Genomic DNA, 27,830 nt, shown 5'->3' with positions numbered 1-27,830 from the left:
GAAAGGCATAATCCTGCCGGGTGGGCAAGGTGACCCTGGCTAACAACTATTTGAAAGAGAACAACAGGAATATGCTTAAAATAATTCTGGTACTATGTAACATGTGTGTTGTCCTAAATCTCCTATCTGCCTAAGCAGGCAGACTGGCAGTCTCCTGACGCTGTTTAAACTATTTGAAGTGTAACCTGGGGCCAGGACCTGAAGGAGATGTAAGGATGGCAGCATATGTAAAATGCATAAGCCTAAGGTGCAAGCAGCTAATGAAATCTTGTACCGGGGAGTCAATTCTTACTTGGCCATTAGCCCCAGATAACCCAGCACTATTAAAGAGATTTCCTTCATCTCTAAGTGTATTTCTCACTGAGAAAGCATATTATTTCCATTCCATTATGACAGACAGCCCACTGCATCCCAGGGCCTCAGCGCCAGGCTTGGCTTCTGAATGTGCCCTGCCCCAGCTACTCATCTGGCAAGTTTACCAATGCCTCCAAGGCTCAGTGTGGTTGAGAGGGAAGTGGCTATGATGGTACTGTCACCTCAGGGCTGCTGTCAAGATGAAATGAATGAGCAACGGTAAGCAGAGTGCCTGACAAGCTTCCTGGTACATGGTGCTCAGCAGAAGTTTAGTGCTGTCTTAAATATGTTTAAAAAAAAAAAGAAAAAAAAGGGGGGGTCAAAATGGAGACTGACAGAAACAGCCCCAAATGCACAGCCTCGGGAAATTCAAATGACTTGTCTTTGGGTCTTGTTTAAAGGTAACACAGGAAAATCAAGAACTGAATTCTACTGGTAACATTGAGCATGGAAGCACAAGAGCCAGTCTGTCACCTGGTTATCTCATACCCAGTTAAGCATTAAGGCCTTTTGTAGAACTCAGAGTGTTTCCACTACTTTCAAAAGCACAGCTGTGGTGAACATGTTCACTGGAATGTCCACACACGAAGGCCTAATATTTGGTTATTGTCGAATTAATTAGTGTTTGGATAGATGAGCACAGATATTTCATGCTGTTGAACTATTTTCCTGGGGCAACTTTCTGCATGTTGAACTACAGGGTCAAGTGGTTTGACCCGATGGTATGCAAATTGCTTGCAAAAATATTTTTCCAAATTGCACAGCCTCCAGCAGAACAAGCGTGGGCCAGCTCCACCTTGGCTCTGTCAGCACCCGGCTCTGTAATTTCCCCACCCCTGAGCCTGACAAGATTAGATCTACATGAAGGCAGTCAAGGACTACCTGTTCTTCCCACAAGCTCCACGGCTCCCCTGTACCCTTCAGGTTCAGAGGGCGATGGATTCAGTTCTGTCCAAACCTGGGCTCTGTCCTAGAAGCTGGCCCTTTGCAAAGTCTCTTGGTTCTTCCCCTGACTCACTGGCTGTTCTCCTCCATCCAGACACTAGTTAATATGGATTCCACCTGTGAAGAACGGTATCAGACTCCTGAATCCCCATGTCCTTCTGGCCTCTGCTCCAGTATCTGGCATTTTCAACCCCTCTGGCACTTCTCTAACCCACTGGTCTATTAGAGCACCACTGCCCTGCTTCTAAGGTCATACACCTCTTCCTCGGTTGCCACAGCAGTGTTCTTCAATTGGCCCTCAGTGCCAGATGGCTCCTCCCTTGTGGTATCGGGTCCTGGGAGCTGAAGGTATAGGCTCTGATCCCAAATCTGCCCAGATGTTGCCTGTTTGACTTCAGTGCATCTCAGTGCTGGCCTAACGTCCACCTACCATTTTTGTATGACCTACTAACGTGTATTCAAAGGCACCTCACTCTGATGCTCCCAAAACACGGTGCTCTCCAGTTTCTATGTTCTCGAACGCTCTTCTCCCTCCCAAGTCTGCCCCCTTCCCTGCCTCCTGGAATTCTATTTGTCCCTCCTGGGACTTTTCTGACGTCATCATCACCCCTGCCAGGCCTTCTTGCTCTCAGGTAGAGAGATTACATCCCACTGTGTGTGCCCTTCTTCCTCTCTGTCCATTCCATCCCTCTCACATAGGGCTTTTGGGACCCGTGTGTCTGTGTCTGGGCATGTGACCATAAGTTCCTGTGGTTAGAAAACACAGGTAAGGTCTCTTTTTTTCCCCGCTGTGAGCCCAGCACAAGGAGGGTGGGCAACAGATTCTGCTCAATTACTTAGTGGATTAATATCTTTAAACAAGTATTTTCCAAAATGCATGGCTATTCTGGCATTTCTTTGCTTGGAACACTAGCAGTCATCACGTAAATTAATCAGTTCCCTCTGTAACGGTCATCAAGTGCTCGGCATGGGCCAGCAGCAGCCTTGTGGAATGACAGGGAGCACAAAGACCTTGTCATTGCCTCCAATTACCCAACTCTCCATTATGAAAATGAAAGGACCACGCAGAAAATGCTGAGACAGTCAGAATGTTCAAGACCCCACAGAACTGGGCTTCTGTCTGCTATGAAAGGAACTGGATAGATATTTCCACTGCGCCAGATCATGATTGAAATGACTTAAAACACAGACTGTCATGCCACACTGGGAAATTCTCTCTGAGAGGCTCGGAGAACCACTGTCAGAGGGAAAGGCAAATGTCTTCTGGAGCATGGATTGTGGGCACAGGAGGGCCACTAGATCCAGATGGGGATAAATAGCCCAAATACACCGAGAGCCAAGAAAAGTCTGACTTCCCTCTTCCTCCGGGTCCACTCTCAGCTGTTCTCATGTAGCTCTTAGCAGGATATCCATTTCTCAATATTACGTTCCCCTCCAACAACCCTGCCCTGTCAGGTCCGACTTGGTCAGTCCACTGAGAACTGAGGGCATCATATTATACAGAGACAGTGCCGTGTCCCAGAATGCACTAGTCCAGTCTTGGTGAGAGCTGGGCTCCGAATCGTCCCCACTCTTGAGCCTCACTGCCTTTCCACTCACTTGCCCGCCTCCTCCCTGCTTCGGCAGGTCAGCTGACTCCTCCCCAGGGAAGACATAAACATGGCTGGCTCCCAGGCCCTGCCCCCCACCCTCCTCCTCAACAGGGTCTTCCTCTCTCAGAGGAAGAAGAGCCCTGTTCTTCCTCCACCAGCTGCTTTCTGAACCTGTCAGATCTGTCCTTTCCAGCACTTCCGAGACTTGCTCTTTAAGAGTCAAGAGAATCTGCATCTTTGCCAGTTTATAAAGACTAATCCTTTTACCTCAGCTCTGCAAAGCAGCAACTCTTACCTTTTTCTATTTGCCATTGTTGTCACAAAATGTGTGTCTACTTCTGGAGGGCATTTCCTCCCTCACAGCCCATTGAATTTATTCAGTTCCCCAACTCTCAACCCATCATAGTTTAATTTCCATAGCTCATCTCTTTGCATTAAAACTTCTTGGTGATATCTGATGTCCTCCCAGTGGCCAAATCCTACTTTGGACTTGGATGATTCTGTACCTGCTGGTCTTCTCCAAACACTGATAGCCTTGTGTTGCCTTTCTTTCCATTCCTCTCCATGTGCCTACAGAAATTCCATTCTCATCCTGGTGGCTCCCCTGTGCCTCCTTTCCATGTCTCCACACATTTGGGTACCACCTAAAAACCAGTGACCGTTACAGCCACACCCTGCTTCCCCTCCCTCCTCTATTCCCCTCAGTCCACACAGAACAGCGCGTCTCCCAGGGTCTTCTTCAATCCCACACTCCTCCTGCTTCCTCTTTAGTCCCAGCTCCCCCACTCCCAGCATTCCTCACAACCCACAGTCAACCAAGTGTCAAGTGCCATGAGAACCCAAAGCCTCTGGCAACAGGTGTCTAATGCAACCGGACCAATTAGCGAGACTGAGGGCATCACATTGGAGTTACTCCTAAACACTCTCTGCCTCCAAGCAGACTGGGACACCTGAAACATGTTACCCCTCCTGCCTCACTGCCACTGTTCACGTTGTTACAGTTTGGAGGGAGGGACAACTGCGTTTCTTGCAAGTTTCTCCTGCAAAATGCACAAAATCATTCAGCAAATCATCTGCAGGATCTTTGAAGCTTGAGGTCGTGTTGGAATAAAAAGGAGGCTTACACTTAAAAACTCGCAAGCTGAAGCCCTTCCTCTTACACCCCCTAAACACCCAGTCTTCCTGAGTTTGGAAGACTTAGGAAGGGGATGGAGCCTTCTCTGAATCCACAGATCTCCCCGTTCACACCCTCTTTTATTGCCTCTTATGTAGTTTTTGTGATGATTTATTTAAGCAGCACTCTTCCATGGGCTGTGAGAGCCTCAGAGACAGACAGCCCGTCTGGTTCACCTATTTTTATCTCCTGGCACAGAGGCTGCCTTAGACCTCAGGAACATTCCACCTGCTGTCTCCTCCCATGCTCCCCACTCTCCACACTTCCCTCTGCTCAGCATTTCTCCAAACTCCCTCTTGTCAAGGAGACCAATGGCCTTTCCATTTTTTGATTGTGGGGTTAGATTTCCAGTGCTCATCTCAGCTGTTCAGTCGGCAGCTTGGGGCCCAGTAGGTCACACTTCCCCTCTTGCAATACTTTCTAGTGGCTCCTGGAACTACCCTCTCTGGCTTCCTCGCTCATATCATCGTCTGCTCTCACCCTCCTCCAGGGCTTCTTCCTTTCTCCCTGACCTCCAAGCATTAGCTTGTCCCAGGCACTCTCTTCCCTGTCCTAACTCACTTCCTTACAAACCCATGACTTTAAATTCCTCCAGGATGAAATCCCCAAACTTTGTATCTGTAGCTTAGAACTCAGCCAAAGCCGTTCCTCTATGGAGAACTAAGCAATGCCCTAGAAACAGGAGGGCCACTGTGTCCCTTCTTCCATGAAAGAAAGTATCCTATGGCTGGGCAGTGGTGGTGCAGGCCTTTAATCCCAGCACCCAGGAGGCAGAGGAAGGTGAATCTCTGTGAGTTCAAGGCCAGCCTGGGCTACAGAGTGAGTTCCAGGAACTCTCCAAAGCTACACAGAGAAACCCTGTCTCAAGGCTTCCCCGCCCACCAAGTACCCTATGCTTGTCTTGGTCAGTTTGTATCATTCCTCAAGCAGACCACATGGGAGTGTGGCATCCAAAGCAGATCCTTGAGTCCAACACACATACACACACACACACACACACACACACACACACACACACACACACGCACGCACACACACACACGTACACACACACTGAACTGCACCAGCTGTACTGGTCTCGTTCTCTGGGTCCTCGCCTTTACCTTTGTTTGTTTGTTTGTTTGCTTGCTTTTTGTTTTGGGGGACAGGGTTTCTGTGTATAACAGCCCTGGCTGTCCTGGAGCTCGCTTTGTAGACCAGGCTGGACTTGAACTCACAAAGTAATCCCCGAGGGCCGGGAATAAAGGCATGCACCACCACCCAGCCCTTATCTTTACCTTTGCTTCCAGGCACACATGGAAAAGCCTGGATCCGGGGACAGAAGGAGAGGCAGCCCCGGGAAAAAAAACAGAGAGGCCAGTGAGGCCGGCCTAGGTGGTGCCCACTCCTTCAGGGCATCTGGACTCCACAGTCCAATCAATTCATTCACCAGAGCTCACTGTCACTCTGAGCCAATCAGTTAGCAGAAGCGCTTCCATCTTAACAGTTATAAAAGTCAGCCTATCAAGTACAGCCATTGTGTGGTTGCGATATAAATTTATAATTGCTAAATGCAACACAATCTTCACAGCAATTGACAGGTTTTTTTTTTAATTTTATTATCAAAAACTTGCAAATAAAAATATCATACACCAAAATAAGGTGTGTTCAGATTAGGAATTTCTCTAAGACCGTATTTCAGTCAATTGGTGAATGCCAATTCTAACTGTATATCCGTTCATTAAGCTGTACAAGCTTTGGTCTGGCTAATTTTTGAATGGGGCAATTGACTGATTTACTTGGGCTATTCTGAAGCTGGAAACTGAGAAGCTAGTAGACTCAGGTTAGAAATTTGCCTAAAGCCATATTTTTTTCTGGGACTCTGTGCAGCAGTTTTATCTGGTTTTATTAAAGTCAATGAGAAGTCAGGCTACTGTCTTTAAAAAAAGGTAAGAAAACAAAACAGGGGCTGGGGGGAAGCTCAATGGGTAAAGCATTTATTTGCTCTGCAGGCGCCGGTACCCGAGCTTGGGCATCAGTTTAGTCCGAGAGAGGTGAAGACTGTCAGGTCCCGGGGCTCACTGGACACCAGCCTAAACCTGAGTTCCAGGCTTGCAGGAGACCACATCTCAAAATGTTAGATGGATGGCTCCTGAGGAACGACACCCGAGGTTGATCTTGGCCTCCATGTGCACATACTTAGTGCACGTGCGTGCATGTACACACATACACACACACTTTTTTTTTTAAGGGGATGGGACTATAGTTCATAGCATTTGCCTATCATGCATGAAGTCTTGGATTTTACACCACAGTACCCCCCCCCCCAACTCACTGTAACGATATTTAAGACATCATCCATGTCCAGGGAGGATCCAGGGATAGAGCCTCCTGGTGCTTTGCCCATAGTGCTCCAGTGCCAACTATGCCATCCTATCTTTCTAATATCCTCCCCAATTTTTCCTCAGTCCTCAAACCTAAGGCTTTGAACAGGAGATGCCTTGTCCTGACAGCCCGCGACAGTGACATCCTGTTCTCACAGATAACACAGCTGCCCCTTCTGTTCCCTGTCCATCCATCTTCCGCCCTCAGCCCCAGAGATCCCTCCCCAGAGCGGCTACAAAACCCCAGGGCACTGAGTGGTTTAGAGAAGTGAAAATGGCTGGATCAGCTGTGACCTCCCCCTTATCTTGTCCCTCTTGTCCCTCCTCTGTCACCATTCAGTTTCTCTGAACCCTCCCCCCACCCCCCCCCACCCCCACCCCCCCCCCACCCCCACCCCACCCCCCGCAGCCAGACCCCAGCACTGCTCTGTGCCGGCTTCACGGTTTCCCAGGGCTCAGTTTCAGATGCATACCCTATCCCGAGGCGAGAGCTCAGAGCAGCTGAGAAAAGTGTCCTATCCTGGAAGAGTGTCAAAACAGGAAAGAAATACCTCTCTTTCGGAGCTTGGGGGCTCTCTTCCTGAAGTTCCAGCAAAAGAGGAGCGCCAGGGTGGGAAAGCCACAACCCAGTTCCCAGTGCGGCATCTTGGGGACGTGAGGCATGGCTGCCGAGCACTCTGCCTCGGAGAGAGAAGCCAGTCTGGCCTCTTCCTGCACTGCCAGAGCTAACTGTCCTCTCCGGCTTCCAGATCAGCACATGCTTGCAAAGGCTGCTCAGGTTCTGACTCCTGGGCGGAACCCTAGGGATGTGTCGGCACCTGCCCGGCCCTTTCCCAACACTTCTCCCTACTCACCTTTACACACAAGAGGCTGGCTCCCTTGGCTTTCAGAGAGTAAACATAAAGCTGTCAGAACACAATAAAAATAAGTGCCTCCTTTTACTTAGCAGCTAATTGTCAGCCGCCATTCAGGGGACAGCTCTGAGGTGGGTTAAAAGAAAGAAAGAAAATCCCACACGCAAGCGTTTACCAGCATCGTGCCATATATCAAGCTGTCTGGCAGGAACACAGAATGCCACTTAGCCTTTATGAAGCCAGCCCACCCTCTCCTGGAAAGGCTTTCAGAGACACACATGGCTCAGTCAGGGTCTTCTGAGACAATGATCTCAGAGGTAGGCTGTTGGGTGAAGCAAGAAAGTCCCCCCACCCCCTCCTCTTGAGAAGACACTGCTGCAGCTGACCCTGTGCACCCTAGAGAGCACCGCAGAGGTGCAGGCAGGGAGAGAATTGCCAGGAAGGGCCTGGGACAGTCTTGTCCTGCCAGCCAAGTGTTCACCCCTCTGTCATTCCCCAGGCAGGAATCGGGACTCATCTTTGACACCCCCTTCTCCCTCCGCACGGAATTCACAGCTGAGTCCTGGCAGTGCCACCTCTAGAGTGTTGTGCAAACCTGTTTGATTCTCCCAGCTCCACTGCCCCCTTCCTGTACAAGCTGCCACCCATCCACTCTGGCCTGGTCTACTGCCTTCTCTCTGGGCCTCCCGCCCAGGCTATGATGCACAGAGCAACTAGAATGAGCTTTTAAATACAATCTGACTTCATCACCTTCTTTCTTGAACCTCTCTCCCAAATGGCTACCTGTTGGTCCTAGTAACCAGCACATTCACCAGCTGTTCCTCCTGCTACCAGCTACCCTCACCCCCACCCGACTCCCACCATACGCTCACCTTTCCGTCTTGAGACATTTGCAGGTGCTCTTCCTTTTGATACAGACACTGTTCCTTTCCCCGCTTCTCTGTCTGGTTAACCTCTCCTGCCCATTTGGAGTTCAGTGTGAGTCATTTCTAGTTCAGGGAAGCCTGCTTCCACCTCCTTCACACAGATTTACTTTGTTTCTGGCTTTTTTATTCCGTGACACATTTTCACTTTTATTTTTTAAGGGAGGTTCTATCCTAGCCTGACCTAGAACTCATTCTGTAGCCCAGGCTGGCTTCAAACTCTCAGTGAGCCTTCTATCTTAGGTCCCAAGTGCTGGAATTATAGGCGTGAACAATCATACTCGGCCTTCAGAGTGTTATTCAAAATTATCATTTTATATTATCCCTTGGTTTTTAAATTTTAATTTTAATGTGTTTTAGTAGCCTATGAGTTCCTTAAGAGAGTAAATTCCTTCTCTTGCCCAATGGGGAGGACCAGTGAGTCTTTCTCCCCGGTGCTGGCATGTGATCAACAGAGAGTTTTAGAGTAAATGAATAGATACATGTCTTTCTTATGTTTAGGAGCTAGAGGAAGGGGAGATGAGAGAGTTGGTAGAAATAAATAAAAGTTATCAGGCTTAGCTAGAAAGAAAGACTAGGCCGCACAGAATAAGGGATGGCACATCCCATAGCTGCACTGTGCTGTGGATTGTGAAACCATGTTCTGAAGGGCATAAAGAAATAAAAGAGCAGATGAAGGAAAAACTCCTTGAGGCTTACAATAAGTTAATATTTACATGGCATAAGCCTTGTGTTGGCAAATCCACAAAGAAACCAAACAAAGAAGCTGAACCCTGTCTTCTGACTGGAGTATCAGAGGGAAGGATGAAACCTAACACAGAATTCCTGGGTCCAGGAGCCACTGAGCAAGCATCCAGAGGGCAAGGCAAACAGTCAACAGAGATGCCATCTGCAGCATGGATTGCCTGTTCCTAGGTGACAGAAACCAGATTTCCCCATGAGGACTTGCGGATGTGGTCTCCATGCAGAGGAGAGGGGTCTAGAGAATACACACACACATACACACACACACACACACACACACACACACACACACACACACACACACCAGAATTGAGGCCTGGGATGAGCTATTAGAAGTTGACTGCCTCCGTTCTCCTTCCCTGCTTAACTTGGCAAGACTTTGGGGTTACATCCCCAATTTCCAGGGTATTGATGCTTAGCCCGTCTATCCAGGGGCTCCTCTGCAAACAGCTAGCCTGCTAGAAAACACCAAGCTGCTTCTCCCCAAGGAGATGTGAGGACCATGCAGAGTCTGCCAGAAGGGAGGAACATCTGAGAAGCCAGGAGACCTGGGGCCACCTCTCCAGTGACAGGAGCAGGAGAAGGTGTCAGCTCTGCCCAGAGTGGCTTCTCTCATTTAACGCTGGCACTCAGGCAGGCTACAGGTGTCAGAGAACACCCTGCTGCGGAAGGCGAAGCTCTTCGAGTTCAGCTATCATTCTGGCTAGTTTCCATGCTTTCGTTGGATTTCCTAACGATGTCTTTGGATCAAAAAGAACTTCAACAAGGCTTGCTGTTGACATGGGAAATAATTCTAGAAGGAGCACTTCCCTTCACTGAGTCCTTTCTTGGCTGAGCACCAGCCAATGGCAAGAGTTATCTGGGAGAACGACCCAGAGTGACTCTGCTGTGGAGGAGTTCTTCCTTAAGCAGTCCATTTAACACAAGTCAGGTACTATTTCAATCCTGGGGGACACAGAGAAAAACAATTCCTGCCAAGCAGATTGAAGACTTTATCCTAGTGAGGGGGACTAGGAAATAAATATTTATCAAAAGTTACAAAGGGTTTACATGCTGGAGAGAAAAAAAATGAAGAACAGAGGAATAGGGAGGGCTGGGCTAGATAAAGACAGCTACTAAATATCTTTATCTAAACAGAAATGCCCCAGAAGGGAATTACTGAGGTGATCTTTAAGCAAAAGCCCCAAGAAAATCAAACAAACAAACAATACACAAGTAAGCAAGCCATGCAGAGGATTCTGAACAGAGAACAGGATGTGCAAGGGCCCTAAGGCAGGGGCATGCCTGTGGTATCTGAGGAGGCTGGCAATGCTAGAGTGCAGTGGGTGTGGAAGGAGGTTTAGAAAGCAAGGACTAAGAGGTAATTAAGGGGACAGTGTGCATTGTGAATCAGTATACAGCTTTTAGCTTTCACGTGGAGAAGGGAAAAGTAGGAAAGGGTTGAGCAGAGGGGACTTGACCTGACCATTGTCAGGCCCATTCTGACGGATGGCATCAGCATATCTGTCAGAGGGAAGATATGCAAGTTTAGTGGTGGGTTTGAGCGGGAGGGATTCTTTTGCGACCAGATGGAGGGGTGAGGGTAATGAGAAGTGGTCGAGCTATGCATGGGAAAGGCACAGTTGCCCTAGGGTTGGAATGAGCTGGCAGTGTGTCTTAGTGACGTCACAGTTTGGGGAGTACGTCCTGCTATCCACTTGCAGTTCACTGATGGCACCGTACGAAGAGCCCTGGCTCTGGCCCTGGCCCTCTCCAGATGGTCTCCTCCTGGGGGTGGCCATCTACTCTTTTGGGTCTGAAGTTCCCTCAATTAACATGGGAAGAACTGGAGCGATGTCACAGCTGCAGTGAAGGTCTCTTGTCTGAAATCCGTGTTTGGTCTGTGGGAACGACTTTTCTAAGAAGTGCTGTATGGTACTTGTCTTTACAAATCAAAGGTTTACCTCACCTGTAACCAAGTTAATCCTGTGCTTTGAGATCATTGAGAACCACGTGCTCATTCTTCTTACATACTGTGTCCCCAGCCTGCTTAGATTAACTGACTTCTAAGAAAAGCAACCTAATCCATCTTACAGTACTTTGAACTCCTGAGGTGCCATGTATCGCTCCTTTGAGGCTCAGTCATGCCCCTGCCTGGGAACAATGAATGTGCACATAAGATGTGGTTCCTAGACTAAAGACTATCTGCTGAGATCAGCCAGGCCTTGACAGCAAGGGCCCAAAGAAGATGACGAAAACAGCCTGCAGGTACAGGCCGATCCTAACTGGCTGTGGCTTCGCGTGCTGTTCTGAGTCAGTAGGGCCCTAAAAACCATTTCCTCCCTTTGAGACCCCTAGAAAAGCTTGATCAAGACAGGAGTTCTTCGTTCCTTTTTGATGTCCTATTTGCTAGGTTGTTCAATAGATAGAGAGGGCAGCCTTGTTCGAGAGGAGAGATCAGAACTCTTCAGTCTCGGGTAAATGACACCAAGGGTTGGTTTTCCTTAGTTTACTCTGTGACATTGCCACATTGGTCCAATGAGTGATCGTCACACCACAGCTAATACCGTTCCCTGAATAAGTCCACAGTGCTCCCCAACCCCCAGGACTAAAACTCAATTTCCTCCTCAGGGTGGAGGCTGAGCGCTTGATAAGAGGAACTTTTGAATATGGGGACAGAAGTCAGCATGTCCAGACTCATCCAGGCTGGTAGAAGGCACAGGGCCCAGTGAGAGCACAGAGCAGATGCAGTTAGATAACACCCATGACCCCTGCCAATGACCGAAGCCCTTCACTGTGCAAAGGATGTCTCAGCAGGCTTTTGATCTCGCAGTCAGGGGCTTAAGGAAGGTCGTGGTGAAGACACTCCAGGGGGAAATAACACAGGATCAAGCTTTCATATGTTAAAAATAAATAAATAAAGCCTTCTTCTTGGCACAGTTACCATAATAAAAGCTTGTGTTTAGGACTTGGGAAACAGCCAGTGGAGCCATGGCGCTTTCTGTGCATTGGTGCAGATGTTAATGAAAGCCTTGGCAGCAGACACACTCCTATCCTATGGCTTCTTTCTCCAAGCCCCTCCTGGCAGGCCACAGGACCCAAGTCCCCAGACAGAATCCTGACCTCAGTTGAGCCAGGTGGAGTTTCTTTCTCAGGAGTTAACAATGCGGCTGCAGAGGCTGGGCTGGTGCTGGCAGAGACGTTGGCTGGCATAAGGATATATGTGGGACGAGTGTGGGTATGAGGGACTGCTGGCTAGACAGAACCAGGCAAGTGTGCAAAGAAAAGCCACTGGGTGAAGGCATGGCCCTGGAGAAACTGATAGAATTCCATTTCTCAGTTCCTGTCCCCATGGAGCCCAGGGGAGTTCCTGTCCCCAGTGCATCTACCCAGCAACCCTTTTGGCTACTTAACAGCACTGGACAGGATTTCTATTCTGCATCAAAACAGTCTTTGGAATGACTCAATAAGATTCTGTAACAGGGACTAGAGAGATGGTTCCGCAGTGAAGAGGGCATCTCTCTATGCGAGGATGAGAGTGTGGCTCCAGCATCCATAGGCAGCCCACTGCCTGTGGTTATGGCTCCGGGAGATCTGACACAGTTTTCTGGCCTCCACAAGCACCACATACATGTACATGTATGTGTGTGCACACGCACGCGCGCGCACACACACACACACACACACACACGTGCGTGCACACATGCACAAATCATAAAAATAAACTTTTAAAAAGATTTTATAATAACATGGAATAACTAAATTATAAAGCATACAAAATGTCATACATTCTACATTTATCTTTCAGAAAAAAATATATGTACACACAACGCTGGTTGGAACAAAGAGGCTCTAAACCCAAATGACTAATTTTTTTTTCAATTTTACATAAAATTATTTTGGTATTCTTGTAATTTCTGAAAGAAACTGTTGGGAAATCATATCAATATTTAACCATGAATGCTCCCATAAATGAGTTCTAAATAAGAGACAACATCAATAATTAATTACATATTTATAGTTTTCCTGGAGTCAACACAAATAGTTCATTTACCTAAAATGTTGGAAAATGGTATTTTGTGAACTTACCCATTTGAGTTATTTTATATTTTTATGAAATGAAGAAAACATGCTACACTCATATCTGTTGATCTCATACATACTTTGCATCAGGTTTTTGTTGTTTGTTTTTTGTAGTCAGGCTGTTGCCCAAGGGTGAAAATATCACTAGAATGCCCAGAGACCTCAAACACTGTGTATACCCTAGAAAAGACTAACTGCAGAGTTAACCGCACATCTGTAAGATCCGGAGAGCTCCTCCCCTCCCTTGGGGGCAGCTGTCCTTCTGTACTGACCAGCCTTGGTTGCACATCTTGTCATTAGACTTCTCGGATCCATAATGGACATACCCATGGCACAGTAAGAGTTAAGGCTACCAGGAACCCAGGTCAGCTAGCCAACCTCTTCACCTCAGAGACAGTACTTTAGCTAAAGTGGAGAAGGCCCTACTTTGGGGTATCACACTGCTCTGCTGGCCAAGGCAAAGGACTCACTATGATTCTATTTGATCTGGAGTTGGCTCTTTGAGGTAAGCTAGGAGGGTGTCGAGATCCCCAGGAGCCTCTTTCCCCCATACTCAGCAGAGGACCTGACTATTCTGGTGGCTTCAGAGGTCTCTGATCCTCTCCTCTGAACATGGCACAGAGAGAGATGGTGTCTGGAGCCTGCTTCCTCCTCCTCCCAAGAGGCCTGCTCAGAAACGGTTGTGCGTGCGAGTCCTTACCTCCAGAGGGCGTGCCAGCAACTCTCCTGAGGAACTTAACCCACTCCTCCATCTCTACCTGAGAGCTGGCCATGAGGATGTAGGAGTCTTGTCCTGTGCGGTTCTGGTCACATGAGGCTGGAGGAAAGAGAATACATGGGGAGGTTGTAGAGTGGGAGGAACCTGAGCCAGGGGAAGCGGGAGAGGGAGTAAGGGAGGGGGGTGAAGTGAGGAGGGTTTTGAACCTGGTTTCTTAGTTCAGTGAAGCGCCGAGAGTCAAGTATTGTCTAACGTTGCCCAGTGGCCCCGAATCGCGGTCCACTTTTACGGCTTTAGCCAATGGCTTATTTCTATTGACAAGTCACTGAATACAGGGCTCGCCGCTGCCCTGGCTTTGGCAGAGAGCTGCCTCCACAGAGGTCAGAAGTCATTTGCTACTGACAGGAAGAGCAACTGCAGCATTCAGTTCAGCGTTCAAGGAGACTTCTGGTCCCCATGCCCACAACAGATGCTTCCCAAGACAGCCTGAGCTTAGTTGTGGAGATCCAGAAGGGAACAAAAGCCCCAGGCAAGAGGGATCGTGGGTACCGGAGTGCCTTTCTCATAGAACTGGTGTCTCCCGTCACAGATGTTGGGGCCACAGAGCCTTGCAGAGGTGGGATTCCAATGCTTAGTTAGGGGGCACATGGAGATTGTCAGGGCCTTGTTTACCATTCTCACTTTAAACTAAATAAAGCTTAAATGTATCAAGTGAGCAAAAAGATGGTGGAAAACACAGAGAGGACAAAGGGGCGGCACAGGAAGGGACAAAAAATGAGGAAAAGTGATAAAAGAAGAAATGGGGGACAAAAAGGAACCTAACATCTTCCTATACCTCCCCGCGGGCAGCAATCTGTAGAGAGAGAATTTTCTTTAGCTGGTAAAGGTGTTAGAAGGGACAAGCATAACAGTAATCCCTCCGATCACTGGATGCTGTTGAAGCCCCCTCTTCCTACAACGCCACATCATCTGAGAGAGCCCATTCCAACTGTCCTGGGGCCTAGCCCTGGATTTTCCTGCAGAAAGCAGCTTTCCAACCCCATTGGTTCTGGCCTCCTGGACTGGGCATCACCAAGCCTTCTTTCACAGTTTGGGATGAGCTGATTCTAAATCCATCTTGTCATGGTCTCATCTCCATAAAAGCCTTTCTTGTGGGATCTCCAGGGGTAAAATTGAAAGCAATAAATGCTCAGGAAAGAACTAAAAACTACCTGAGTAGTCACAGGGTCCCTTTGAGATGGAGTGGGGAGTCGTGACGTTACCAGTTTACGGTTATTGGGACTGAAGCCCAGAGATGCCAGGTATCTACCCACTGGGGACCAAATGCCAGGCAAGGCTGCTGCTCTCCTCCTCCCTATGGACGTCCTGATGGGCAGGATCTATCTGACGTCCTTCTCTGCCATGAGCACACTTGAGTCTGCTGCACTGTCAAAACACCTCTTGGTTTACTGGCTCCAGGAACCCCTTTGGTTCTGCCATGAGAAACTCCACTGGGAAACATTTCCTCTGGCCACTACCTCTGAATTGCCTTGCTGCACAAGCCTCCTCACTGATATCCATCCCCATTCTGTCCTCACCCCTATAACTTACATTTTACTCCCAAGTGACATGAATTTTAAATATGAGCCATGTCATGCCACTGTTTTTAGAACTTCCCAGTGGCTTTCCATGCTTTTGGCATAGACGTTCAGTTTCTTATAATTGCCAAGAACTACCTATCCAATCCCCCACTCCTAAAGTCATGTCACCCTGACCACATAGTCCACTTGGAATTCTCTGGCACACAGAGGCTTGGGGATGCTGCCCTGACCATCCCTGTCCTCGGAAAGGCTTCCTCCAGCCAAACACTTAAGTTTCTCTGTTAGCATCTTCCTAAGTTTACCTCAATCCCACCTTCTCAGGGACACATCCTCTGCCTGCTCCACCGTCAATGACAAAGCAATCACCCCCACCCCCCTCAGTCAGAACGTCTTCTCTCCTTGCTTTAATTTTCCCATCAGGAAAATGAAACAGTTCGCCAGGGCTATTTGGTGTGAGGCTGGATTGTTAGCTGTGTGTAGCTGTTTCTGTTCTTTGACCGCCTGCCCTCACACAGCTCCAGCTCTGAGCAGATGCTCAACACATTTGCTGTTGAATGAATGACAGCGTCTCCTAAAGTGCTATGTGTGAAGGCCGAATGAGATGTGTTACACAACGGGAAGAGAACCCCACACACTTGTTCTCAAGCTAAAGGTCAGGCAGAGAGGGACGCCCTTCCTTAACAGTCGCCTGCTGTACGTTAAAGGCATAACAATAAGTACACACTACTGTGTGGCCCTGAACCTGGGGACTGCAGAGAGGGCCTTGATTGGGAATCCTGTTTCTTATGGCAGCATGACCTTCTGCAAGGGGAGGACAAAGAGATGAACTGAAAATTTTACGTAGCTTAGTCCAGGCTGAGTGGAGCCTTGGAAACAACAGTAGGAACAGAGGTTCCGAGTTTAGGGTTGCTATATACCTGTGTGGGTAGAGGAAGATACCGTGACAGGAAGAGACAGATGGACAATGAGTTAGACAGAAGGAAAGACAGAGAGACTGAAAGACAGAACAGGGAGAAGGAGAGGGAGAGAGGGGGAGGGAGAGAAGAGCTAGCATCCAGGAACTCCTGCAGGAGGCAATATATGTGGGCAAGATGATGAGGGACAGCCTCTTCCCTTTCCTCCCATAGAGCAGTCTTCTAGGGTGGGGGCTTATGGGGCAAACCCACAATGTACTTTCAGGGAACTTTCCATGGAACTTTCTGGGTAGAAAATGCAGTTGTTGGGACACACTGTTGTAGGTGGTTGTAGTCCAGGAGTTGCATTGGAAGAGAGATCCTAGAACATCACAGTTCAGGCGGGAAATTGATGGAATTTTCCTGGATGGAAATGGGAGGAATGACTGGGATGGTGGGAAGAAGTGGCTAGATCTTCAGATTAGAAAACAAGAGAAACCAGGAAATCACCCGGACTTCATTTTTCCTTCTCTTTGGTGTAAATTGTCAGCCAACATTAGGATTTTTCTCTGCATCGTGATTTCCACCAGATGTTCCCAAAACCAAACATCTGCATAGCACTTACTATATGCCAGGAACCACACCAAATGTTTTATCCAGACATCTCCATGTAATTCTCACTGTCATCATTGTCCTCATTACAGATAAGTAATTACAGAAACATCAGGGAGAAACTAGAGGGGCTGCTATACAGTGAGAGGCGTGGTCAGGATTTGGGTGTGGGGAGGTTGGTTCCAGAGAGGGTACTTTACTCCTCTGCCATGCTTCCTTCTCTACCCATGGCTCTTTGTACATGGCTGTCTATGTGAGCAAGAAGGAGAGGTCTAGGAACTCGTGACCTTCCCTGATAGGATCAGGGCTGTGGCAACCAGACAGCATAGCACTACTATCATTCCTGGCTGGGCAGGGGCAGCCTCAGAGCAAGAGATAGTGAGGAGCCCCAAAGTGGCAGATACAGGGGTATGTGCTAAATTCCCATTGTTCCTAATATATTCTTCTTGGAGAAAAGGCACCTTCCAGCATATGGCCCATGTGCACACAGGTGACATCCAGCACCTGTAGTGTTTTAAGTTCTCCAAGGCTAATTTCATTTCTCATTAGGTCCTGTTGGAACATAAAGGACCACTGAGATTCTACCACTGCAACCCATTCACGTGGCAGTATCACCCAGTTCAACATGTATTTCAACTGGTGCTGTGGGATGGTCTGTATGTCAAATGTATTGCTCTGATTGGTCAATAAATAAAACACTGATTGGCCAGTAGCCAGGCAGGAAGTATAGGCAGGACTAACAGAGAGGAGAATTGAGAAAACAGGAAGGTGGAGGGAGACACTGCCAGCCGCCGCCATGACAAGCAGCATGTGAAGATGCCAGTAAGCCACGAGCCACGTGGCAAGGTATAGATTTATAGAAATGAATTAATTTAAGATATAAGAACAGTTAGCAAGAAGCCTGCCATGGCCACACAGTTTGTAAGCAATATAAGTCTCTGTGTTTACTTGGTTGGGTCTGAGCAGCTGTGAGACTGGCAGGTGACAGAGATTTGTCCTGACTGTGGGCCAGGCAGGAAAACTCTAGCTACAAACTGGTAGTATGCTGCAATCTGGGTGAGGGAAAATGGATGATGGCTATTCACAGTGAGGGCCCAGAGCCTCATGCTACAACTCCTGGCTCCAGGCACTCCTGAAACACTCACAGGATTGCATCAAATGAGCACCAACTTGTCATGGGTGTCCCTTACGCCAGTTAATCTCCTGGGATATGTTCACTAACTATATGAAGAGCCACTATGAGTTCACAGCATGGTTGATTGATGGATTGTCACCTTGACTTCTAGGTATGAGATAGAAATGCAAGCTACCTACCTGGAATAACTTCGAAGACAAATTTGCCAGCTTCTTCAGGGTTTGTGGCGATTTCTTTGACTGTACTGCCTGGTAGATACATGGAGCCCTGAAAGATCAAAGGTTACGCTTTTTATGTAATCAGCAATTTCTTACCTAGGAAGCAGTTAATTTGGGGAAACAAACGAGATGCTAACAGTAGAGTGAGGAGAGCAAGCAGAGGGACGTGGGAGCTGCTCCCAGTTTAAAGGGCATCCCTCTGATGCAGGCCTTGGCCGAGGTGAGTGACAGCTGCTGGGTGCCTAGGGAAAACAGGACAAGGGCCTGGCTGGAGACAGCTCGTCAGAGAGCCAAGTAGCTTCTACCCTGCATGCACACAACACTTCAGCAACCCGTTGGACTTTCCCACACTAGATCCTCACAGCAAGGACTGTCACTTCCACCATTCAGATGTGGCTTAGATTGGGAGCTAAATGACACAGCTGATTTCTCCAGACTTAGTTACTCCTGATTTATAAACACATCCCTGAGGTTGAAGGTAGGACATCAGGTCCTGAGTTGTCACTATTCCAAACAGTCTAAAGAAAAAACAGCAACAGTGAACGTGTAAAGGATTGGAAGCTCAAGACATTTCCAAAATAGCATCAGAAGCCTGGAAGAAGAAAGTTTCCTGAGATCTAAGAATAAAGATGTCTGAGAGAGAAAAGGAAAGAATAAGAAGGAAGAGGAGAGGGAGGGAGGGAGGGAGAGAAGAGGGGAGGGAGGAGGGGGTGGGAGGAGGGAGATGGCAAGAAGGAGCAGAAAAGAGAAAGGAGGAAAAGCTCCCTGTCTATGAAGTGGAGCTCGGCAGGACCTCTGCAATCTTTAGTGCGGTCACCTGCAGGTCCCCACTGTCCAGAGACCACCTGTCTCGCCACACGATATAATATCACATAGCTGCTGTACTAGTTTGGGTTAGTGCCACTCCAGAGAAAAAATCCATGTCGTTTTATACAGGAAGGAATGCCACTAGGAAGGGAAGTCCCCTTCAGAGGTACCTCTCTAAACTGTCACTTGATACCCCAAATAACTTCATCACAAAATTGTAAAGATAAAGTACTAGTGTTACTGCATGTATGTGTAATCTGTTGAGCACCTGCCGGATGACAAACCCTGATCACTGCTCCAAATAGATAAGTGAAGCAGATCCTCATGAGAAATCCAGGAAGGATTGTTCTCTCAGCTGGAGAGGTGAGGGAATGAGACCTCAAGAGGTGAATTAGCTGGAAACTAATTGTTTCCAGCTTGAACTTGAACACTGGACAGCGAGAATCCAGAATTCCTGATCAGGACTTCCTAACCAGACTTGGCGCAAAGAAGCAACAGAATTCAAGTCACTCACACTGACCGGAATGCTCCCTGCAGATCTCCCCTCTCACTGTGCAGGGAGACCCTTGGACGTCATAAGCAAACAGGGGGTGACTAGAGGAAGATGCCCTGGGGGGTAAAGGTGGGAGAGCGGGGAGAGAAGGGTCCGAGCTGTGTGTAACTACTGTCACTAACTCTGCCGGTTGGCCTGGGTGGCTTCTGAGTGGAGATGGGGCAGAGGCAGAGTGCATGGCTCCTGAGAGCAGATCATGGCCCATTCAAACGCTGTGTGAGCCAGCTGCTAAGCACCGCCATCACTAGAACTTACACTAGACGAACACATGGTAAATGATTTAGTATTCAGAAGAGTAACGTGGGGCTGGAGAGATGGCTCAGCAGTTAGGAGGAGTGCCTGCTTCTCTTCTAAAGGGCCCGATTTGGGTTCCCAGCACTGTAGCCCACAACTTCTCCAGGGACTCTGACACCTCAGGCCTCCTTGGACACCAGCACTCACATGCACATACCCGCCCCCAGCCCGCCCATTAAACACTAAATAGAAGTGATCTTTACTTGAGTGAGACGATGGAGAGTGCAGGAAGGTTATAGAACAGCCACCAGCTGTGGTTTGGGATATACTGTGCCCATCAATTAGATTTCCAACAGTAAGAAATTCATTTTTTTTTAAACTTCAGAATATTTGCCAGGCGGTGTGGCACATGCTTTTAATCCCAGCACTCAGGAGGCAGAGGCAGGTGAATCTCTGTGAGTTCAAGGCCAGCCTGGTCTACAGACAGACTTCTAGGACAGCTAGAGCTACACAGAGAAACCCTGTCATGAAACAACAGCAAAAAATGTACCTTATGTTTCAGAACGTCTGCACAATATGTTATTTACCGTGATCATTGGCTACATTCTAGACTAACAGTCAACACTAAGGAACAGTATTTGTGATGTGTTGCCACTTTTATGAAATGATATCCTTATCCCACATGTACGGAACAACTTCTTAAGTGTCTGTGGACAGGGAATGCTCGATTTAGGCAGCTATTATTCACATGGGATTGTGAATAATTTTTTATTTGTGTTTTTCTGATGATCTAAACTTCCTACCGTGTACAAGTGCAGCTTTTACAAACAAAGATGCAGAGCAGCATGCTGTAAAACACATCCTTTATAAGGAATAACCATTCTCTCCCCACAATTTGTATTTTTAGATCTGAAAGGAGTGTGTTGTTTTATCAGCCGTTTCTTTATTTCAGCCACCGGGTGGGGGTTGTGTGGTTTCCTCCCTTGGCCTCTTGGTCTGATTACTATATTCACAGATTTCATAATAAACTGTCCTTGAGGACCGAGAACATAATTGCCTACTCATCCTCGGTCAATTGAATCACGAGAAGCTGTGAGTTTCTCACACGGGGAAGAAGCCAGGACTCACACGTGACAACCGCTGTCCCTGGTTTGCTTTTCCAGAGCAGGGTTTCATGGGGGCTTCGTACTATGAGACCACGTGACAAACACAGGCCCGGCAGTGTTGTCTGGTTATTAACAAGAAGGGAGGATCCAGAAAAGGTAGCGATTAAGTGCGGAGCCCCGGCAAGAGCGCAGTGCTCCACGGGAGACACCTTCCCCTTTCCACACGGAGACGGCCACTACCCAGCAGCCCTTTCGGTGGGCTTGGGGTGGCCGAAGCGGCGTGGCCTCCCAGAGGATTCTCACATCACTCTGATGCACCAGCCACCGTGATCTTGTCCTGTGTTTGCCAGACTTGATAAGATCTGTGCTGTTCATAAAGAACAGGAAGTCCAGTCACCACACTCAGAGGTCCGCAAAAGCCAGTGAGGCGGAGTCTCCGTGACTGTTTCATTTTGGTTCCACCCATCTGCTTGTCTGTTCACCTGCTTAACTACCCCCAATATCCATATGTGGCTTGTCTTCACCTTCCTAATTTTGAGAGTCTATTTTCTGTAGTAAGTTCTAGTAAAGCTCTTCCACCCTGTTTCCATTACCACGAATGTGAACTCCTGGTGGGTATGCAGCATCTTTCGGTGCTAGGGACCTTAGTTTATACTCTGGAACCCATAGTCGTGGCCAGTGGTGGCCTCTCACACTCTCACTTCCCATTGTGAGCATCAGAATAGAGGGGACAGGGAGAAGAGACCGGCCTGAGGCTGAGGATCGCAGCTGGCTTGAAGCCATGCCCCCTCAGGTGTGATGCTGTCCTTTTGCTCCCACATACCCTGAACCTGACCGCTGAACTTCGGCCCACAGCCCCCTCTGACATTCCTAGAACTGTGACTGCTGTCTATATCATCTGTGCTGCCTACCCAAACTTCAGTCTGTCTTAGGACACACAGAACCATCTGTTTACAGCCAGCTGAAGACTGCCTGCCTCCCTCTGTTCAGGATCCTGCAGTGGCTCTCCATGACACTCGGTGTAAACCCCAAGTCTTTGCAGTGACACTCACAACCTGCCCCCTAAACACCCACACCCCTGTCCTCACTGCTCTGACCTCTTCCCCTCTGGTTCTCAGAACTGGTTCTGTTCCTGCCACCCGGAACCCCTGGTGCTTCCTACACAGGTCACCTACGCTCCTCTAGTCTGTGGGTGGTCATTCCTCTGCCCAGGAGGCCCCTGTCCCAGAGACCCACCTGGCACCCCCTCTCCTTAGCATTACCACCACCTGCATGACGTCAGTCTGCATTCCTGCCCCATTAAAGATCGCAACATGTCTCCCAAACTTCCCCTCACCCTCTTCTCCTCACATAACTCATCCTTTTTCTAACAACTCCATGCTTCCCTTATCTGTTGGGATTATTTGCTGCTCTGTTCAGCAGATATTTCCCCTGCTTTCCTGACTGATTTACTTCACATGTCTCCGGAGGTAACTGGTGTGGGAATATTTATACATGAATGCATGAGGCATTAAATACAATAGTTGTCCAAGACATACTTATTGAACAACAATAACAACAACAACAGAGTCCCAGATCAGTTCTTCTGAGCTGCTATGATGGGTTGCCATCTCAGTGCCACCGTTACGGTGTGAGACTGGACTTGGGGTACCCTAGGAACCCTATTGTGCCAGCGGGAACGTTTCTTCACACTCAGGGCATGTAGAGAAAATCTATGACAAGGCAGCAGCACCAGCTGGAGGTGTCTGGCCCCACTGAGGAGGCCTATAGAAATGAAAGTAGCCAGGGGGCCCCTGCCCAGCTCCTCTGGACCTGAAGCAAGGACACACACCCAGCAGGTACCTGCGGCTTGGAGTCCTCTTCATCCTTGTAATAGTAGAGCTGCTGAGCTCTCAGCACGAAGTACCGCTGCTGCCAGTTTTTCACGATGGACCTCTGCTTCTTCAGCCAGCCCATCTTAATCGGCCTTTCCAGGGGGTTGGGGGTGCTTGGTAGATGAAAGGCCGCCATCTGCTCCCCAGTCATCACGCTCCTTGACCGAGCTATAGAGAGGAACAGACAGGCGGGCTGACTGAGGGACATGAAGCAGGGAGTCAAGAGCGGGGTGGGGTGGGGGGGGCTGAGAGGAAGCCCTGCTGCCCCCCACACCCCAGAGAGGAGCCGGGGGCCCTCCTCCTGAAAGAAGCCCAATCGACCAGCGCCTGCAGTCCAGCTGCCTCCGGCCCTGTGAGCTGCAAAGCGGAGATTGGCTGGGGCCTCTGAAGAGGAAGTGGCCACAGCATCTGACAGAAGGTGCTTCCTTTTCCTGCGTGGGAGTATCTGACAGAGGACAAAATAATGCCCTGCTCTGTGTCCAGAGTAAGGCCTACGCAGCTGCACAGACCACCGGAAGCTGTCCGCTTTTCTTCCATGGCTCTTCTGAGGAGCCAGCCTGTAGCTTGGACCCCACCGCCCCACTCTGTCTCCCCCTGCCAGTCCCCGTGGACTTGGCACCTCCTGAAGTTTCTGGTCAAGTGTCATGTACCCTCCAGTCCCCGCCCACTGTGTTTACATCACTTGGCTGGGCCAAGGGCTTCGGTTGGCACATTTGTCTTATGCTTCTGGTCAGATGGTCATCACTAGCAGAAGCAGAAGTAGGGCTTGAAGCCGGGCTCCTCCGCCCACTGCATGCTATCATTGGCTTCTGGCTTCCTACAGAGTTCTGCCTGTCATCTGATCGGGTCCTAACCTGTGCCTCCATAGTGACTCCCACCCAGAACAACTATCTCCTTCCTTCCTGTCCCTCCAAAGTGACCCAGTCGCTCTGCTGGCTTCTAGCCAGTCCTTTCTTCTAACATCTGCCTTTTTCTCCTCTAGCCAACTCAGCAGTGGCCTTCCAGCCACTCAGAGCCACGACCTTGTGCTGATGTTCTGGACCCCAGTGTCTGGGCTCTGCTCTGCTGCTGAAGCACATCTCTAGCTCTCTGCTTCTTTAGTTAGCTTTAGTTTATCCCTGAGACACTAATAATATGACTAAGTTATTGAGTCTATTCTCATCTCTTTTCCTTGCCTGACTAGAGAACTGGCCTTTCTCTCTTGCTTTTGACTGACTCTTCTCTAAGCCCCCGTCAGTTTCCATACTAGCTAAACTGGGTTGTTGATAGTCCTTACAATGTAGAATTGTGAAGATTAAGCAAACAAACCCTTCAGCACACTTTTAGTTAAGCAGACGCCACTCTTACTTTTGTCAATGGTGACTACTTCTAACTACAAGGATGGAGAGCATCTTTAAGAGCATCCTCAGTCTCTCTCACTTCAAGCTTCAAACCTCCTGATTTCACTCATTCCCATCTTTAGTGCATTTAACTGCAAACTTCTCCCTGTGGCATTTGATTCCTGCTTACCTGCCTCCTTCTAGGCCCATGGTTCTCAGCCTTCATTCATTCGTGTTCGTGGCATCCTTCTAAGTACCAGAGCTTTCCACAGAATGGCAGTCTTTGCTCCAGCGGTATCAAAGCCTGCCACCTCTATAATGCAGAGTGCTACAGTGCTGTTTGCACAGAGCTCTGCCTAACTGGGCCCTTCAGCCCTGCAATCACTCTGTGTTCCTCTTATTCCTTAACTCCCACTAGGGAACTGGAGGAGTTGTAACACATGCTTGACTGAGCCTTCTGCTGGACAGCCTTCAACACGGAAGAGCGCACAGTCAGGGCTTGTGGAAGATAGCTTTCCAGCTTGATGCCAGTTAGGTTTGTAAAGAGATTGCTTTGTATCCGTGAGTCTTGACACCCTGACCAAAAAACAAACAAACAAAAACCAACAACAACAACAACAAAAAACAAAACAAAAAACTTTGCTTCCAGGCTTTTTTCCCAGCTGACTACTCATTTCCAGAGTCTGTCACTGGCGCTGATCACTTACTCAAAGGAACCCTCAGGGCAGTGAGATGATGAACAGGCACTGGCCATGGAGCAATGAGGAGGAGTGGACCTGAGTGAAGGACCGAAGCCTCTGTGCAGCACTGTATCTTTCTATGTGGGAGTGTATCTTGAAAAGACTCATCTGTACCAGGAAGAAGGCACACATGGACAAAAGTGAAAGTGTCCTTCACACACAAAGCTTTTGAAGAGGATGGAAGAGTGAGGTGATGGACATTCTCTTCTGCTGTAATGGCCTCAGTTGTAAGCCCATTCCAGGGCAACTCTGATGACCACCCACCTAAAGCAACATCAGATATGGAAGAGGACCCCTTTCTTGTAGCAGAGTGATGAGGAGCCTCCATAGGACCAAATGTAACCAACACAGAAAAGGAAGAAATTGGACAAAGGCCACATGGTATCTATGAGGACTCGGGTATCTTGAGTCACTCCCATAACCCCACAGACCTTATTAGGATCACTTCTAGAGGCAAGGAAAGTGGAAGATCTCAGAAGCATCCAGAAATGGGATAGGAATCTGAAGAAACCAGAAAGATTCTGTGGATTGGAGGGAATTTGATTAACATGGAACCTAGTGGGTAAGGTATTCTTTTGTAATTTAGTTCTGGAGGAACATGACTCTTTAGGGTGAAAAACAATAATCAAGCCCAAAATGATCACCCCTAAAAACATCTGTGCCCTGAAGAATGGCCTGGGAGAGGCAGGAGGAGGAGGTGTGAATGCTTGGTATTCTTAAATATGGCCCAAAGAGGACATGATAGCCATGAGACAGGAAGACAGCACGACACCAAGACGTGGCCTAGAAATACCTCTCACCATATGTCCAGCCAGTGTGTCTTGAGTACATGCCATCATCCTACCATCCCTGATCCGATAATATGTCCAGGGTCACCCATTCCAAGTTACAGCATGTGGAGAGATCTGTACACACTCTTCACAGCTGGAAGTCAAGCCCAGTATTGGGGGACAGTGACAGCACCGTGAGCCAGCAACTGAGCAGAGCAGCTTCCTGTCCCATCTCAGCCTCTAGCCACCAGGCAGGCCTCTTGGGGATGATGCAAGTACGAGAGAAGCAGCCTGGTGGGTCTTGGCTTTGACTAACATTCTTTGTTACTTCTTTGGACGGGAGCCCCTCTTTGTAGATGATCTGCTACTGTCAATGGTTAATTCCTCATAATAAACATGGTCATGGTGACAAGCTTTGCTGTGAGCTGGTCTTCACACCCATGGTAAGTGTTCCCCTCAGGGAGGAGGTATGAACTAGGTAGGCATGGGGCTACAGAGCAGGCTACAGGGGACAAGGGAAGGAGAGTGAGGCCACAACCGCTCAGTGTTCGTAGAATTCCCTGCAAGTGCAGGGTGAGAGCTTCAATGAGGACAGAAACCTAGAGAGAGAAGACCAAGCCCCCAGCTAGCACGGTGCTAGACAACACAGGCCCTTAGGTGTAGAGTGAGGCTTCAACCTTCTTCTGAGAGGGAAAAGAGGAGCCATTTCATGCCCCTGAGCAAAGGGAGACCATAACAAAACATAAGCACGGTATGCAATTAGATTGTCCATGCTGAATTTCAGTGTGCACCGAGAGAAGAGAAATAGAAGATGTGTGCACCCAGGGTTTTCTTTCTGCACAGAAGTTAGCTTATTTTTGCCCCAAGTTGTAACAAGAGAAGATTAAAGAAGGAAGTATGAGCAGAGAAGTTGCCTCGGAAACACTGCCACTTCCTCTTCATCTCCCATCTGCTGACCCACTGACCTGAAAAATAACCACAAACTTTCCTAGGCCCACCTTTGAAGTCTCTCTACCATGAGCTCTCCAGTCACCCCAGTCAAGGCTCGGCTTTAGGGGGCTGTGAGTGCAAGGAGGAGGTTGACCAGGATTTAAGGCTGGGAGGGCCTGTGGTTGCTTTCTCACCATGATCTGTGGAACCCTGTCTGAATGAACTAGAAAGGGGAGGAGAATTCCTACGGCTTCCCTCTAGACTGCTCTATTGGGTTACAGACCCATCACCCGGCTGCTTACAGGCACCAGGGAAATTCTCAAGTTCACCACATGGCTAGTCAAACTCACCACCCTTCCCCTTCGCATCATCTGCCATTCCTGTCTTGTGCTCACGAACACACCCCAGCCTGCCTGCCTTGTCTGGCCTCTATAACTGGTGTCCCATGACTGTCTCTATGACTGACCCAACAGGCTGTGGCTCCTCCAGTCAGCACTGATGAGTCTGCTGATGTTGTGACCCTTCTTGAGCACAGACTTAGGTGTCTCCTGACTACAAATCTCCCATGAACCCCAGCACCTCTCTGCTAGAGATCAGGTGTAAACACCCTGTCCATGGACCTGGGGTCTTTGTGCCTTTCTACACATTTTCTGTTCTTCCTACACATCCAGCCTGCAGGATAGTATGCTCCTTGCATGGATTTCCTCTTAAAAAGTTCTCGCCCATTCTTCGAGACTCACATCAGGCCACATCTCCATGACCCAGCAGCTAAACCTTGCAGTTTTCCAGCCCTGTCCCCTCTTCACCGGGGACATGTATGCAGAGCAGCATTTGTTACCCTGCCTGGAAGTTTTCATACTCTGTCTCCCTCTCCACTTGCAGTGTAAGAGGACAAGGATGCTGCTTCTGTGCCTGTCCTTGCTCATCCTGTATCTTGGTCCCCGTGAACAGCAGGCGGGAGGAGATAGAGAGGTACACAGGCTTCTGTCACAGTGGCCATGGCTGAGTCTCCATCTAACCTACTCTATGACATGTTTCTTCTTTCATGAGATTGTGAGCATCAGGGGCACTTGGTATGTGGTTAACCTATAAGAGTTTAACAATGATACTGGACATATCTCAGCTAGTGCTTATCTTTAAAACATAAGACTTGACCAGCACTCAGGAGGCAGAGGCTGGTGGATCTCTGTGACTTTGAAAAAAAAAAAAAGAAAAGAAAAGAAGCTGGTGCTTTGAACATTGTTATTGTGATTGTGTAGTTAATTTAATGTCAAGCGAGATGGCAGACTAGAAAAGTAAAGGGTAAAATGGGGAGAGAGCCGAAAGTGGG

The 27,830-nt window shown here is 48.6% G+C and overlaps 1 protein-coding gene across 2 annotated transcripts in view; it reads right to left on the bottom strand.

The window, feature by feature from the left end:
* Positions 1-27,830, bottom strand: part of Arhgap25 (Rho GTPase activating protein 25) — a 76,532-nt gene that overhangs the window by 19,105 nt on the left and 29,597 nt on the right. The window contains exons 2-4 of one of the 2 annotated variants that reach the window (XM_052720926.1): positions 22,710-22,909; positions 18,129-18,216; positions 13,712-13,828 (exon numbers count right to left, since the gene is read on the bottom strand). In XM_052720926.1, coding sequence (XP_052576886.1) covers positions 13,712-13,828; positions 18,129-18,216; positions 22,710-22,909 — 405 coding nt within the window. Of the gene's footprint in view, positions 1-6,979; positions 7,109-13,711; positions 13,829-18,128; positions 18,217-22,709; positions 22,910-27,830 lie in introns of those variants that run through there. The other variant, XM_052720927.1, reaches the window with a different exon arrangement.

Source organism: Peromyscus californicus, unplaced genomic scaffold (assembly GCF_007827085.1).
Source record: "Peromyscus californicus insignis strain IS unplaced genomic scaffold, ASM782708v3 Scaffold_6__1_contigs__length_162567912, whole genome shotgun sequence".
In the NCBI taxonomy this organism is placed as follows: domain Eukaryota; kingdom Metazoa; phylum Chordata; class Mammalia; order Rodentia; family Cricetidae; genus Peromyscus; species Peromyscus californicus.
The sequence above is the reverse complement of the archived record's forward strand: the minus strand, read 5'-3'. Positions and strand labels throughout refer to the sequence as shown.